Source organism: Penicillium cataractarum, assembly GCF_028827025.1.
Source record: "Penicillium cataractarum strain IBT 29864 chromosome Unknown utg000009l, whole genome shotgun sequence".
In the NCBI taxonomy this organism is placed as follows: Eukaryota; Fungi; Ascomycota; class Eurotiomycetes; order Eurotiales; family Aspergillaceae; genus Penicillium; species Penicillium cataractarum.
This window is the reverse complement of record NW_026622745.1, coordinates 4,123,886-4,139,712: the sequence shown is the minus strand read 5'-3', so window position 1 is coordinate 4,139,712 and position 15,827 is coordinate 4,123,886. Positions and strand designations below refer to the sequence as shown.

At 50.5% G+C, this 15,827-nt stretch overlaps 5 protein-coding genes across 5 annotated transcripts; 2 read left to right on the top strand and 3 right to left on the bottom strand.

Moving 5' to 3' along the window:
• Positions 1–29: 29 nt before the first annotated feature.
• ysh1 (cleavage polyadenylation factor subunit YSH1) lies at positions 30–3,021 on the bottom strand (the record flags this gene model as incomplete). Its single annotated transcript, XM_056705015.1, has 5 exons — positions 30–568; positions 623–1,259; positions 1,315–2,461; positions 2,713–2,810; positions 2,869–3,021. 5 exons carry the CDS (start codon positions 3,019–3,021, stop codon positions 30–32), a joined length of 2,574 nt encoding a protein of 857 aa, XP_056550975.1.
• A 591-nt stretch (positions 3,022–3,612) lies between these two features.
• On the top strand, positions 3,613–5,400 carry N7496_012101 (uncharacterized protein; the record flags this gene model as incomplete). Its single annotated transcript, XM_056705014.1, has 2 exons — positions 3,613–4,687; positions 4,751–5,400. 2 exons carry the CDS (start codon positions 3,613–3,615, stop codon positions 5,398–5,400), a joined length of 1,725 nt encoding a protein of 574 aa, XP_056550974.1.
• Positions 5,401–5,567: 167 nt separating this feature from the next.
• N7496_012100 (uncharacterized protein) lies at positions 5,568–7,402 on the bottom strand (the record flags this gene model as incomplete). Its single annotated transcript, XM_056705013.1, has 4 exons — positions 5,568–5,651; positions 5,714–6,136; positions 6,204–6,564; positions 6,624–7,402. 4 exons carry the CDS (start codon positions 7,400–7,402, stop codon positions 5,568–5,570), a joined length of 1,647 nt encoding a protein of 548 aa, XP_056550973.1.
• A 1,129-nt stretch (positions 7,403–8,531) lies between these two features.
• On the bottom strand, positions 8,532–9,638 carry N7496_012099 (uncharacterized protein; the record flags this gene model as incomplete). Its single annotated transcript, XM_056705012.1, has 1 exon — positions 8,532–9,638. The coding sequence occupies one exon, from the start codon at positions 9,636–9,638 to the stop codon at positions 8,532–8,534; it is 1,107 nt and encodes a 368-aa protein (XP_056550972.1).
• A 3,642-nt stretch (positions 9,639–13,280) lies between these two features.
• On the top strand, positions 13,281–15,562 carry N7496_012098 (putative protein kinase (Lkh1); the record flags this gene model as incomplete). The annotated part of the gene is made up of 6 exons (XM_056705011.1): positions 13,281–14,096; positions 14,162–14,243; positions 14,300–14,647; positions 14,703–15,162; positions 15,218–15,305; positions 15,365–15,562. 6 exons carry the CDS (start codon positions 13,281–13,283, stop codon positions 15,560–15,562), a joined length of 1,992 nt encoding a protein of 663 aa, XP_056550971.1.
• Positions 15,563–15,827: the final 265 nt, after the last annotated feature.

Sequence of the window (15,827 nt, the reverse complement as noted above, 5' to 3'; positions counted from 1 at the left end):
CACGATTGACAGCTCATGATGTTCGATGGTCAACCCTGAGCTTCAATAGCAGCCGCCTTCTTCGCGGCAGCATCCATTTCGGCCTGTGCTTTGGCAGAGCCATTGGAAACCACCACTTCTTTCGGCATGGAGCTCGGTGCCCACAGGGCAGCGACAGTTTCGACTGCCCTTTCAACGACGACGCGCACGCGATCGCGCAGCACGGCATTGTTGCATTCCACTTCCAAATTCTCAAGCCAGACACGAGCGACATGCTTATCCACCTTGATTTCGAGACCAGGTACAGGGATTCCGAGCGCATGGAGGCGGTCGAGCTCCGCAGATTCAATATCTGCAATACGTTCTTCCTTGATGTCTTCTGTGGTTTCAGTAGTCCCATTGACAAGGTCCGCTGGGACGCGAGGGCGCTCGATGGGCGCAATATCAGAGCCAAACTGTGCTTCCAGCATCATCAGCAGACGTGTCAGTCGGTCTTCAGGTCCAAGATAGGCATGGGGATTGCGAAGTTCGGGAACATCCTCATCGTCGTGATGATGGTGATGGTGATGATGCTTGTTCTTGGCGGATTCTGTGAAGCGGTGTTAGCATGAAAAGTGTGGCTATGGGGGTAAAAGTTTCTTACGCTTTACGGAGGCAGGGCTACTCTCTACGGTGAGAAGCACAGCCATGACGGCGTCAGCAACACCGTCGTTCATCATGTTCCCTTCCCACTCGAGTTCGATTTCACGAGTTCGTGGGTGGTAATGGAGGGTAACACAGCCCATGACCAGGTACGTTTGCGTTTCCTCCATCAGAATCTCCTCATCCGCAGCCTCCTCTTTAGCATCGCCATTTGTAGCTTTCTTCACTTCTTGCTTCACTATGGACCCAACTTGCTCGATGGCTCCGAATGTACCTTCGAGAGCCCATCGGATAAGATCCATGCTTGCGGAGCTAAGAGTCAGATGTTGCTTGCACATGATAGTGGTAGTTGTGAGTCCGGCATATTCACGAAGGTCATCGGGGGCCATGAGAGACAGGTCGAACCCATTCTGAACCAAGACACCGGCCATCAGCTGGCCATCATCTTGCTCAGAGGGAGGGGCCATCTCGGCAAGCCTGCCAACGACCTTGGCGAACTTGTCTTTTCTGAAAGGAATACGCAGTTCGGAGCAGTTGGCGGGTGTGAAAACTTTGGTGGCGATTGTTTTCTGGGCGTTAAGAGAAAGGAGTTTGGACTTGAGTCTCATCATCTGATGCTTCTCACCGTGCACAAGAATCTGCAGAAACCGTCAGTATACAACGAGGGGGAAACAAGGGGAAATTTTTACATACCACAACGGGCGCAGCCACCTCTTCAATAAAGTTGCGGTTCTCCACGCCATCCACATGTGCAGCAAAACTAATCTCGTCAATCGTGCAGCGACGTGGGATCATCACTTTCTGATCCTCGTCGTTGCCTCCCGGTACACGACCGCGGCCTTGTACGGATGAAACCTTTGACATAATAGCGGGAATAGACTCTGGCTCGTTCAGTAGCTGTTTGGCCATGGTTCCTTCCACACTGTAACCTGTCATGACAACACCGTTGCGGTCGCTCGGCGCCCATCTCTCGAGAAGCTCACGACTCGTGCCGGTCTGCAGCATACCAGGGGAGGCGATCATGACACAGCCTCCTACATCATCGAATCGCTCTAGGCTGCGCAAACTTCGAACAAAGCGGAAGTCCCACGGGCCTGCGGTCACACTCTTATCTCCACTCGCCTCGGCCTCGGCCATGCGCTGCCTGAAGAGCCGTTTGATATTGTCATTCATGGCACCGATATATGTCTGGTAAACGACCATACATCGTCTGGCCATGTTACCAATGTAGTAGATGGGGACCTTTTGCAACTCGGGGTGCCGCTCCCAGTATTCTTCGAGAATGAGGAGCAGCTCCTGTGCTCGACCAAGAGCGAATACGGGCATCAGAACTCGTCCTCCGCGATTCAAGATTCCCGTAACAGATTTCATAAGCGCTGCTTCACGTTCCAGTCGTGGCGGGTTGGACGAAATGCCGAATGTGGACTCGGTGATCAGGACATCGATCTTGATTCCCCGAGGGACCTCTGCGGGGATCAAATGCCGGTCTTCTTCGCGAGAGTAATCACCCGTGAACAGGATGTTCAGTCCGGCAATAGATACCAAGAACATAGCGGCTCCCAGCACATGGCCAGCTGGGAATGGTGTGATCCTGATGCTATTGATCGTATGTGTAGTGTTGAAATCGATCGTCTCGATGAGGGGAAGAGTTGAAAGGTGATCGCGCTCTGTATACAATGATGTGCGTTGGTCGGAGGAGGAGGATGTATTGCTGACTCGGACGTTGTCTTGGATTAGCCATTTATAAATGGCCTTTGTCGCATGGGTCATGAAGACACGACCTTTGAAGTTCGTCTTGCTGAGGACATATGGAAGTGCAGAGGAATGGTCAACGTGGAAACTAGAGGCAAGAGAGATTAGCTCAACGGTTCAAGATTGAAAGATTGTACAGTGTAAAAGAAATCATTCAATAGAACGTCTAGAACTTCCATGGTAGAGAGAGTTTGAACTTCAGGGAAGAGAGAAAAAGGTGCATGACATTGGACTGTATTGAGCTTTTGATCATATACAAGTAGGGAACGACTCGGCTCCCACTTCGTCTCGGACTCCATCGCTTCACAGATGTAGGAGGGATAAGGAAATTCCACATACTGGCTGATCAAGAGGATATCGACTGTACTCAAATCGAATTCGTCAAAGAAGGGAAGAGCAGAGAAGCCTTCTTTGGCTGGATGCATACCGGCATCAAGCTATAATGGGAGAAACATTAGTGGATAATCAGAGATGGAGGATACTCAATTCGCATACCATGACCGTCTTGCCCTTGTATTGAATGATGTGACAGGATCGTCCAACCTCATTGCCTCCACCCAGACAGTAGAATGCCAACTCATCGGAGGGATCCGCGGGTTCGTCATCCACGCTTGCGCCCATTGCAGAGGCTTTGCGCTTGGTCGCCATAGTGGCGTGGGCACTGCGCGAGTGCAATTGCGCTAATCGAGGAGCTGTCTCGGGGTTAGTTTTGGGGTTCAGGATCGGTCAGATCCAAGGGCACCACAGCCCCGGTCACACGGTTAGAATAGGCTGCCACTCAAATCGAATTGGTGAGCACTTCCATGACCAATGCGACAAGAGTTTCGAGAAAAGTGCAAAAGGAAGGACCAGTGTAGACTGACGGGGAAGAAGGAAAGGACGACCAACTTCCCAAAGACGCGGCATTAACTAAGCTGTGTCACGTGACAGGCGCGATCCGCGGAGCAAAACCTCGAGACACGCCAGAAGCTCCCTTTACATCCACTCGCCCGGCATCTCCCTCACCAACCCCGCTGTCCGTTTCGTCTCGTGTATCACCCCTATTCGTCAGTCGTGTCGATTTTATGCTCGGACTGGTATTGTGAGATGGTCAGAGCTGGCGGTGTCTGGTGATGCGAGCAAGTCGCTCACTTCAACCAACCTCGCGTGGACCAGCTGTCAAGCCACTCGGGCTGCGCAAATAGCAACCTTTTTATCATCTCGCCTCCGATCCCGCGCCTCAGACTCATTTTTTTCATCATGGCGCAAACACGCCTCCCACAACAGCAGGGGCAGCAACAGCAACAACCTCCGCCTCAGTTCGCTACCCATCCCTTCTCTCCTCCAGTCTCCTCGCCCTCACCTCACTCTGCAACCTCCCCCGTCAACGGAGCCATCGCGCCTCCCCCTCAAAAGAAGCCACGGTTATCGCCACTTCCTCCTTCACAAACACAGTCGCCATACGCGTCTCCCAGCTTCGGCGCGATGCAGCTTCCTCCATCACAGCCACCGATGAACGGTGTGAGCGCGAACTTTACACCATCTACACCTACTAGTGCAGCGCCCGCCCCCGGAACGATGGGTCCTCCATCTCGCCCTGTCGACAAAACAACCGATGCAGCTGAGTTGACTGATGTGTTGGCATCATCGGGTATTGATGTTCGGGAGGAAGAGGCCTTCCTTACGCGCAGCTTCTCTGGGCCCAATGCGCAGGCGCAGCAGCCCAATAGAGCTCAGCTGCCACAACAGCAAGCCCCAATCAACACCTCGTTTGTCTCGCAGGCGTCTACGCAAGGAACGCTATCTGCCTCGAGCAGTTTCGGTGACCTGCCCCACACCAAGCCGACAATTCCGCAAACTTCATTTTCCACCGATCCAACCTCACAAGCCACCTCCATCAGCAATCCACCGAGCCGCGCCGACACAGAGGCAGCACGAAGGGCACAATACCACCTTCAGGAGCCGTTCCTCTTCGCTAAGCTTGTAGAGCAGAAGATCCAGAAGCGTGGTTTCGAGCTTGGAGTCCGCATTCCCTCGGAAGGTCTATTCCATCCCGTACCCGGTCGACAGGCACCAATCGAAGTCACCGGTCCCGATGGATCATCGATTGTGCGAACGGGTCAGACCATTCTCAACCAGGAGGGTGCCCCCCTGGTGGATATTTTGAATCTCGTCTCTCTCTCGTGTGAAGAACGTCTAAGAGGAGTGGTTGACTATTCCTCTACACTGGCCCGTAGCCGGAGAGCCCACTCCCATGGTGTGGTCCCTGATGCATGGGTCGACATGGCGCAGCCTTTGGGTCCGATTGCCGGGAACACGGTGACTCCGTCAAAACGTGAGCGCAACCACGCTATCTATACGCGTCTCTTTCTATAACCATACTAATTCTTCTTTATAGGGCCCAATCCGGATGCCGAAGAGGCTGCCAAGAAACCCGCAGCAGAGAGATACAGAGGTATTATTACAAGAGAGAACAATCTGGAAAACAAACGTGCAGCGAAACGTACCAAGAGAAGTGCTAGTGCCATTGTAGGTGAAACCACGGGCACTCGGGCAGATTCTGCAGATTTCATGGGTTCGGCCCCGTCTACCCCATTGGGAGAAAGGGCACCCAGTTTCGACATCAAAAAGTCAATGACAAAGAAGGAGCAGAAGAAGTTGATGGATAGCAAGGCCAATGAGGCGCAGCAACATCAGCAGTCCGTAGAGACTGCACGTCTTGCCACGAATTCGATGCTATCTGGTCGGATGTTCGGAGCTAAGAAGTCATACTCATGGCTAAAGCCTGGAGGCTCCTCCAGTGGATTTTCCACGCCAACCCGTGCTGCTCCTTCGACTCCGACTACCGGGCCGGAGAAGCCCAGTCGGGCGGGCGAGACACCAGCCGGTCCACCAAAGCGACGACTTGGAACGTGGCGAGAGGATCAGGAGAAGGGGCGAAACATTCAGGTTCGGGATATCTTGTTTGCTGTCGAAGCCGACGGTCGAGCTAGCAAACACGTTCAAAAGGGCTACTCGAGAGACCCAAAGGAAGATCGTGGGGTTTGACCTGGCCCAGGCACTTGTAATCTTAATTTATACAGCGTACTGCTCAATGACACAATTATGGCATGCTAAGCAACATTTCTGGATTTTTGTAAAAAGAAGAAAATTCGTTCTATGCGTTAAAAATTAAAAAGGTATACACTCTACTTGATATCCTCCTTGTATGATGCTCATGCTGTCTGTCCCAAAGCCTCACGAGCGCGGCTCATCTCATCCTCTGATGGCATATTCACAATCGCCAAATATAAAACTTTCTGCATTAGAAGATTAGTACATTAAAAATCATAGTTAAAGGCATTGAATGGGGTGTCCATACCTTCTGCAACAATTTAGCAATTGGCGTAAGAGGACTAATACCAGCACCGCCGTCTCGATTCCCAGCCAACCGATCTAGTCCCCTACCCCTACCAAGAGGTAGAGGACCGGCATACCCGGCACGCGAAGCACCGTTTTGGGGGTTACGCAAGTCCCGAATGGTGTTGATAGTATCAGATAGACTGAATGGCCTACCATGGGGCGCTGGTGGATTAGAACCGTAATCCCGACGCTCTTGATATTGGTCTACGAATCCCCGTGCACCACGGCCTTTCATAGCGCTCAGCTTGTCTATGGTGAGGTGACCGCCTGTAATCAGGGCGATGGGATCACCGCTACTGGCCACATGGTTGGGGTCGGCGTAGCGGGAGTTGAAGGTTGGCTTTGGGCCTTGAGTGAGATGACTGTCGGGGTTTTCGGCGGCCTAGCAAGAGACCAGTATTAGTTTGCGTTCATAGATAAAGGATGAGCTGCCTGGAATTATGGCTTACAAATTTGGCCTGGGCCCTCTTGTCAAGGTAACCAGCGACAAACTCCTTTTTCTTCTTCATTCCGGCAAACTTCTTTTCTGCGTCTTTGTCGGACGCTAGTTGATCAATCTGGGGGAAGATCAAGGGTGCTACCTCCGGGAAGATATTACCGTAGGCCTTTCCGTCTGATGACTTGAACTTGTGACGAAGACGACCCAACGAGCTAGAACTTCCCCCGTCGGCAGCTTTGGAGATAAATGAGTTGAGGTCGATTGTCGTCGCTGGGGCATCAGGCAATTCGGGATTCCAAGTCATGAGGAGACAGTAGAGGCCACGAGGTTGGAAGAATTCCTTGTTCATCTTGTCAAAGAAGGTAGTCGTTCTAAAAGATGGTCAGCATTATATCCTTAAGGATCATTGATGCTCAAAAGATGTACTCACTTGCGACGACCGTCCGCAGCGATCGCAACACTGGTAGCGATCTGGATAGCGATAGAGACTGCCATTCCAGTGACAGTAGGAAGCCACATTGTTCCAATCGATGCCAAGTTAATCACATTCAGCCATTTAGCCCCTTGACAAGCCTTCTCCGCCGTATTGAGGAAATCGATAAACATATCCTGATCGATACCGCACTCGTTCAATGCGGGGGCATACGCGCGAATGAAGCCGCGCTCGCGATTCTTAGGTCTGCGCTGTGGCAGCACGACTGGTGCCGACAATTGCGGCAATGACGGTCCACTTCCATCGTATATGGTCGAATAGGGTGGTGGTGCAGGGTATGTAGACGCAAATTGACGGGCAAGGTCCTCTTGATCGACGTATTCCGGTGGTCGGTCGTTCTCCGGGGTGTTCTGATAGCCCTGCGCGGAGTGCACCAACTCTTCTTGTGCCTCATCCAGTGCCCACTGCTCCTCGAGAGACCCAGTGGGGGCTCTTTCATGGTGGGCCTCTTGTTCGGCGGTCAGCTCGTATGGTACGGGCGTTTCATACTGTTCGTAATGTTGCTGTTGTTGATACTGCTGTTGTTGGTACTGATCTTGTTGTGGCAGTTCCCTTTGTTCGTGTAGTCCCCTATCGGTTTCGGAGACTTCTTCTTCACTCGACTGGTCTTTTTGATTCTCCTTCTTGGTCTTGCGGGCCGATCGGGCTTCTGAGACGAGGCCGATGCCTGCAGCAATGCCTTGAACGGCTTTGCGGCCTAGACCTGATGCTATCATCCTGAAAGTGAAATATAATGAATAGAATCGAGGGTAAGATGGAACAGTAAAGGAATAATACTGATGAGTTATAGTCGAGGGCCATCTCCCAGTCGTGGGAATCCGGCGACCTTTATAACATTGTGAGACCCCTCGGACCCCCTTCTTCGCGCAGAATTCCCAACTTGGCACGCGCTGGATACTTTGCAGAAATTGTCAAGTGAGGCTATGGTGCATGGTGGGCCATGACAAAAGAGTGAATTTGGGAATAAGCATGGCCAAGCATCGCTGGTTCAGGCGTGCAACCCAAAGAGTGGTTCCGCTAAGCCCAATTAGGGATCCAGTTCGGCATAGTCTAACTTGATTGGGTTATATTTACTTACCTAATATACCCTTTCTCCACTTTTCGGTGGCTTTATTCAGCCCCCACTGGGACCCACCATTGGATGTCGAGGTTTTTACCCTTTCTGGTAGTACTCAGGGTCTCAGGCAGAAACTTTGTCAACGCACTCCCCTGTTGACAGGTGATAGTAAGCAGTCAGACAATGTCAAGTACCAAAATAATGATATGAAGATCTAAACATCGGGCACACCTCGAGACTTATCTTGGATTTTTCCCGGCAGCGTTGCACATGGTTTGATCTCTTCGTTCGTCAAGGGTACGGCCTACTCTACTAGCGCTCCTGGGGGCGCACTAGGTCATTAAGATTTAGAATAAAGTGGCCCGGATTGACGCTAGAAACCTGCTTATCATTCTGCAACTGTAGAGACTCATCCCCACTCATAAAAAATGCCAAGTGTTGATGAGAAGCATTGAACGGACAAGGGAAGAATCAAGATGTTGATATTATTAATAATACAGAGTTAATGGAAGACTGGATCCAGTTATTAGAGCTAAGACTACAGCATTATTGACTATGTGCCGAAGGCCTTCGGAGATTTCTAAAGGGTCACCAGAAGTGCTGTTTACGCTTCCACAGTACATAGTAGACCAAGTGGACTGCTCTATATCCGCTCAAACTCGTTTTCTATCATGATAAAGACCTATTGTGTCTCGAATATCCAGAAAAAATATGTATATAATTGGATGCCTATCTATCGTCATTCAGGTCATTATGCGTTCTTTTATCTATGTTATAATGGGTCTTCCTCACACCACGGAATCCGAGGCCGGCTCTTTTTCAGCTCCTTCCTTCCAGACAACAATCACAATGCAAAAGACCGCCAGAGAGCACAGCAGGGTCAGAATCGTCATCCACCATCCAAAGCCAATGCTTGAAGCCGCAATTGGCGACAGAACGGTGCCAATAGCGGCCAGAATGTTTCGAATCAAATTCAAATCAGCCACAACCGAAGCACCCACTCCCGGCTTGATGTCCACAAGGAAAGGCATAATGGTCGCGGTGACAAGCATGAGGCCTAGTCCAAACAAGAAGGCGCCAACCAAAGGAGCGACCCAGAACACTTGTTTTTCAACCAGCCAGCCGTAGATGATCAACCCGGCTGGGACAAAGCCAACACCGTACCAGACGGTCTTGATTCTTTCAACTGGGCGAATCTCTCCATCATACGTCAGCTGGTATTGTCGCAGTTTGGCGTCGCTCAATTTCCCACCCACGACGCTTCCAATCGCATATCCCAGAAAATTGCTGATATAGCAGAGCCCGATCTCGATGGCAGAGAAATTGTAGGGCAGCGCCGCGTATGCATAAGGAAGAGTCGTGTTGAAACAGTAGAGACTGGCAAAACAGATGCTCACGTAGTTGATTGTTAAAGCGATTGATGGCATCAAGAGGAATTTCAGCTTTGGCAAAGGCGCCAGGACGTCGCGCTTTGCTGTTTGGTGCCACCGCAGCTTTTCCTCATGGTCGTCGGTGGACGACTTGACCAACGTCTCGGGAAGGCATAGCATCGTGAGGCCTGCAGTGCTGAATGTGAAGATAGCCATGAAGTATAGCGGTGATCGCCATCCAAGCCAAACTTGAAGGGCGCCTCCAATATTTGGAGCAATCAAAGGTCCGATCAACGTGCCAAGGTAGAACCAGCCTAACGCGGAGCCCCTTTCAGTGGAAACGTAGATATCGCTAATGACACCTGCTCCTACACTTTGCGCAGAGGAACAGCCCAGTGCCTCGATCAGGCGAAAGACGATAATCAAGGGGAGAGAATTTGACACGGCGCAGACGATCACAGCGACCGTCGAGAGAAGGAATATTGCCTGTAGATCTGTCTGCCCTAGAACGAGGGTTGCAAACATGGTACGTCATGTGGAAGCAGTTAGGAGGACAATCTCACAATCTTCACGAAGAAAAGGCAGGGAGCATCCTCATCTCAAATAGCCTATCTCTCTACCGACTGGCGGTCCACTTTCTAAAAAATGGTCGCCCGGTTCTTGATGATATGGCGTACTTGGGGAAGTCTGCGAATGATGGAAATCCTCTTATCATCAAGGAGCAGGCATATCAGTATGAGATGATGCGATGTGTACAGCAAATGTTGGGTGAGTTTCAGGAAGGGAATATGTAACAATGATGGTGTCCTGAAAAAGAAAAACGTCAAACGTAAAGAGTACACCCGGGCTCATATCTCCATAGTTGATTAGCTCCATAGTCGAATTTATTCGTCTCGAGAATTGCAGATCCAATCGCTTTTCTACCGAACGAGGACTATGCAATAAGCACCTGCGAACTACCCCAGAATAATCTCTAAGAATGTCTCCAACTCTAGGGTATTTATCACTACATATTTAGTTCAATTGGTTTTCTGCCGTTCGTGTCAGACTCAGTGTAACAAGTTTCTATCTTGCACATAGCATTAACAGGAACTATTATGGACGATTCTACCACCTTATCTTAGGTCGCTGACATACTTCTTTTTTGGCTCGCAGATATGACGCAGCCCGGAATTCTTAGATTAATCTTTGACTATCAGAGGCGAATTGTTTGTCATGATAGAGTCGGTGTGACTGCCATATCAGACACCTCCAAGCCAATAATTTTGAACAATATCTTGAATGGAAGTCACGTCTTAGATGATGCCTTTCCTTGAAGGAATTCGGGACTTTTGATGTTTCGGGATTTCGGGATTTCGGGATTTCGGGATTTCGGATAAGTGGGAGAATCCCATCATCGTTCTGTCAGCCCGAAGTAGGATAACCTAGTTTGTTGGAATGTTCAAAGACTCAATCGAGAATTGAAATTGACACCGGCGCATTGAATTTTATTCGGGATGGTCTTTGACCTGCGATAGTCTGCAAGATGAATAATGGCCTCTGGCTATGCCACCATAAGATAGGCATTCCGCCTCTTAGGTCTACCTCGCATGTCTTGCACATAGACTTTTAATCATCACACTATATCAAAGGCCTCGAAGGCTAACCTTGAACCAATTTAGCTCGCCTTGATGTAATGACTAATCAACCACCATTCTCAAACTTACCACAGGTAGAACTAGGTACACAAGCCAGGCTCACACCCATATTCCCCTATACACACCAGAAGCGCCGTTGGCCCTTATCAAATTCGTCTTCAGATAAAGTGATAAGAATGCCGTATTTTAACTCGCTAGAGCAATCTTCAACTGAGCCACTCGCAATATTACCCAAATCCCGGGCGATCGATGACGGTGGGGCAGCGGGTGATTGGTCTGGACCAGCCCTGGCGTTAGGTTGAACGCTGGGGACCCCGCAGAAACTCGTGCGGACGCGGCGGAGCGAGACTGGTGGGTGATGAGGGAGGCTTGCAGGTTGTTAGAGAGGGGTGTATGTGGGAGTGGAATCGTTGATTAAGATATCGATACTTAGTTAAAGGTATTTGTTAAAGAGAATATATATTTTGGCAGAGTAGAATGTGCCAGTAGATCAGTAGGTTTCTGGGGATATATATTTCTGGTCGTGGGTCTGGATCCCCGTGGTCCGCTTACTCAACCAGCCACGAGTTTAAAGGGAATAGGATGGTTAAGTGTACATCATTTAACTTGAAAAGGGTTTGTCGCATTAATAGGTAGGCATCGGTATTCTCCGGACTTATTCTACACATATCTCGGACTGGCCGGGGTGTGGTTTACTCGGTATTGTTGAGCGGGGATCGCTGAATTCCAGAGTAAGAACTAAGGCTCCTTGACGTTATGTTTGCTATTATTCTTTTCGATTCCCTATTATAATCTCTTATTTCCGTTTTATCAGGCTCTCCGTGATGACCAGGCTGAAATGGATTGGACCACATGGATAGGCGTCCCTAAGAACCCTCGGACGCTGACATTGGACAATTCTAGAATCCTTAGATCTAAAATCAAACCAGAAGAGAATTGACCGATGAGATGATCTTCCGAAAGGCTCCCGTTGTCGCCACCAAAAAAGCAAAATTATGAAAAACTTACCCTCACGCTAACGCGCCTCGAGGAGAGAGCGGGGGGACGACTTCCCACGTCACTCGAGGCAGACTCCCTTGCATATACGGAGGTAGTGATAGGATTGAATAGATGAAGTAAATGATTATAGAACAGGCACGGAGCGTGTTTCTACATTAGATATACAGTGATCGTGTATTTGTGCATTCCATGGCGAGTCAGTGACCTGTTGACCGTCTTCTCTCGGCTTCGAGCTTAATTCTCTGTAGTGCTCGTTTCGATTACTTGGCCGGTATTCGAGGGTGAGTTCTTCTCTCGTTCGTGACGACCACCTGGCCCTATTGAGTTGTCTCTTGATCGTCTGATTTATGAGAGTGTTCATATTTCCTTGTATCTTTTTAGTCTTTTTAGTCTTTCTCTCATCAATTTGGCCTCTTCACTGCCACGCTGAGTCAGCTGGTATGTCAGGTGATCGGGTACTGCGAGAGATGCGATGTCCTTCTGGATTTCTACTTTGGATTATCGAGATAAACACAATCATCTCAAATCTTCTTGTTGATCGACTGCGTTCTCGCCTTCACTCCACTTCGTCCCCGTTTGCCCCGATGTGGGCTCTCGCGACGGGGGTCGCTAAGCCAGGGCTTGGACGCGATGCTCCATCGCTGCCGGTGGCGGGCCACCAGGCCAGACCAAACTGGGCCAAACGAGTTTCTCATATTCGCAAAGGCCCCCCAGGTTGAGATATATTAGTTATTATTCCACTAGGCTAATCTATTTTCATTCCGGGCAATTGGAATGTCTTTGGCCTGGTAGTGCTCTTGTTCGGACTCGTCCTCGGGGAAGTCAACAAGCGCGCGAGGGAACTCCGTTAGACTGGTCATCGACCAACTCGTTATCCTCTTTTCTCTGTTCTCAGAGGAAAGAGAAAGATCGTCCTATTTATCGATCTATAGTTAATATCAGTCTGAAATCACATAATTCCTAGTCAACCCTAAATTACTCAAAAGTCAGTTCGTAGTTTGAACAAGGCAAAAAGATGGATCGGCGTGCACCTCGTAGCCCTCCGGCTCCCCGTTCTCCCCGTCTCCTCTCTCACCCCCATCATCATCACTTTGCCTTTCGTCTCTTCTTCTTCTGCCTCCTCCCACTTCTCACTTGCAAATGTCGACTCACCCACCAATGCTAGCTTCATTTCAACCCCCTTCCTCGTGAGCTGAGATATCACCCCGAGGACCTGTGCCTCGCTTGATCCACTGCCCTCCGACCGCCTCGTCATTGTCACGTCTCGTTTCTCCCCTCTTCCCTAAAAGCCCTTCTCTCTCTCTTCTCCCCCTAGGTGAATCCCTAACTCGATTCTTCTCCCTCTCTCTCTCGTCTTGTCTGGAAAACGATCGGCCTGCTCCTGCTAGGCAGGTCTGTCTGACCTCGAGACTCCCCTACTTGCTCAGTCAAGTTCGCATTTCCCGCCGAAAACAATCGGTCGTGATTACACTTCCTCCTCCTCTCCTCGTCCAGTACCGTTCGTGTGACGGACAGGACTCCTCCGTCCACAATGTCCACGCCTTCCACGGCCACTGCTACCCATCCTACTCATCAGCACTACGGTTATCCCCATTCCTCATACCAAGCCACGACCTCCTACCCAACCCCGACTACCGCCGCAGGGGCTCGCCTCGCGAATCCCTACACCTACTCCATTCCTTCGCCGACGACAGCCACCCTTCCCTACGCTCAACCCTCGCGAGTCGCTCCGGCGACATCGACCCCAACGGTCATGGCGTCGCACCAGAGCGGCTCCAGTGCGGCCCCATCACAAGGTGGTCGGAGAAAGAAACCGGACTGGGGGGAATTCTACAAGAATGGCATCCCCAAGGAGGTCATTGTGATTGACGATAGTCCGGCTCCGGAGGCCTCCAAAACTGCGGCACCTCCTCCCATTCCACCTCCTCATGCTGTTGCCTCCGCTACCGGCCAGCCTCCAGTGGCACAACCGGCCGGGAAGAGGCGCCGCACGGGAATCGAGACCGCGTACGACCTGGGGTACTATGACCGACCGTCCTTTTCCATCAATCCCCAACAATACGGCGAGGAATCCTCCGCGCACTCCTTGTCAACCGATCGGACAACTTCTCTACACACTACCGCCCCGACTTCCCTCGGGTCCCAAGGGAGTTCGGGCGTTAGTAACGGCGTGTACTATGAAGACGCCACGGTGGGCCAAAAGCGCAAGCGGACCACCCGGAAATCGACTCGAGATGAACAGAAACGTCGAGAGCTGGAGAACGCGCCAGAGGCGTTCCCCAACTACGTTCCTCCTTCGAAACCCATCATCAAGGCCAAGGATGTTCCTGTGCCTGTGATTCGCGATGTACGTCTGACCTTGAGCTCGAGTATTTAGTTGGAGAATGGTGAACCTAATTATCCTCGCTACAGTTCACGAGCGGTCGTCACGAAAAGTTCGACGATGACGATGGTCACTACATTGTGACCCCGGACACTCCTCTTACGGAACGATGTAGGTCGAGCCGTTGACCCTAGCAGGATACTTGGACTCGACTAACTCTTTTCTAGACTCTATCATCAAACTTCTCGGTCAGGGCACTTTTGGCAAGGTTGTGGAAGCATTTGACAAGCAGCGGAAGGCTCGATGTGCTGTCAAGATCATCCGTTCCATCCAAAAGTACCGAGATGCGTCGCGCATCGAGTTACGCGTGTTGTCCACCCTGGCCTCGAACGACAAGGCCAACCGCAACAAGTGTATTCACCTTCGGGATTGTTTCGATTTCCGAAACCATATCTGCATCGTGACCGATTTACTAGGACAGAGTGTGTTTGATTTCCTTAAGGGCAACGGGTTTGTGCCTTTTCCCAGCAGTCAAATCCAGAACTTTGCACGTCAACTATTCACCAGCGTGGCCTGTGAGTAACACAACTTCCACAGTTCTTGAGAAAGTTTTACTGACCTGATTGCTAGTCCTCCACGATCTCAACCTCATCCATACCGATCTCAAACCTGAAAACATCCTCCTCGTCAGCAGTGCCTATCAAACCTTCACCTATAACCGCACCATCCCTTCCTCCTCCCATGCAAACCCCCGCAATGCGCGCCAGCGACGAGTCCTCCTTGACAGTGAGATTCGCCTCATCGACTTTGGCTCTGCCACCTTCGATGACGAATACCACTCTTCGGTCGTGTCCACACGCCACTATCGGGCACCAGAGATTATCCTCAACCTGGGCTGGAGTTTCCCCTGTGATATCTGGAGTATTGGGTGTATCCTGGTAGAGTTCTTTACCGGTGATGCTCTCTTCCAGACCCACGACAATCTTGAGCACCTGGCCATGATGGAGGCAGTCATTGGGTCTCGCATTGATTCCCGTCTAGTTCGTCAGGTAGTGCAGGGCCGTGCTGGTAGCCATAACTCTGCTGCCAAGTAAGCTATCCCACTACATGAAATCACTGAACATAAAGACTAACCAGATCTTTAGGTACTTCAACCGGAACAAGCTGGACTATCCCAACAATGAAACCACTCGGGCATCACGCAAGTATGTTCGTCTCATGAAGGGGCTTACTGTAAGTCATAATTCCAATTCTGATTCACAAGTGAATACGATCTGACTGTTTGTTTACAGGAGTTCATTCCGATCAATACACCTTTCAACCGTGCATTCCTGGATCTTCTACAGAAGATCTTTGTCTACGACCCCAAGCAGCGGATAACTGCTAAGCAAGCCTTGAAGCACCCCTGGTTCAAGGAGAGTCTCATTGACGACGGTACCGAAGCATATCGAATCGGCATGGGCCTTCATCGCCAAGCCGGAGCGAGGTAAAAGTGACTACCTCATTACCTTTCTCATTGGTTGTCTCTTTTAGCTCTCAATCTCCCCCCCCCCCCCCCCCCGTATCTGGCGTCAATAGGGTCTGTGGATAGACGGTGTCTTTTATTTTCAAGGGGTAATTATTATCAACACATGGATGGGATAGGATCGGTGTTTTCGTTCACATTGACTGGGAAAATGATGATTATGATGTGTCCGGTTTTTTTTTTTTCGTTATCTGCGCTGCGTTTTTCCCATTCCTGGCATGTCTGCGGTG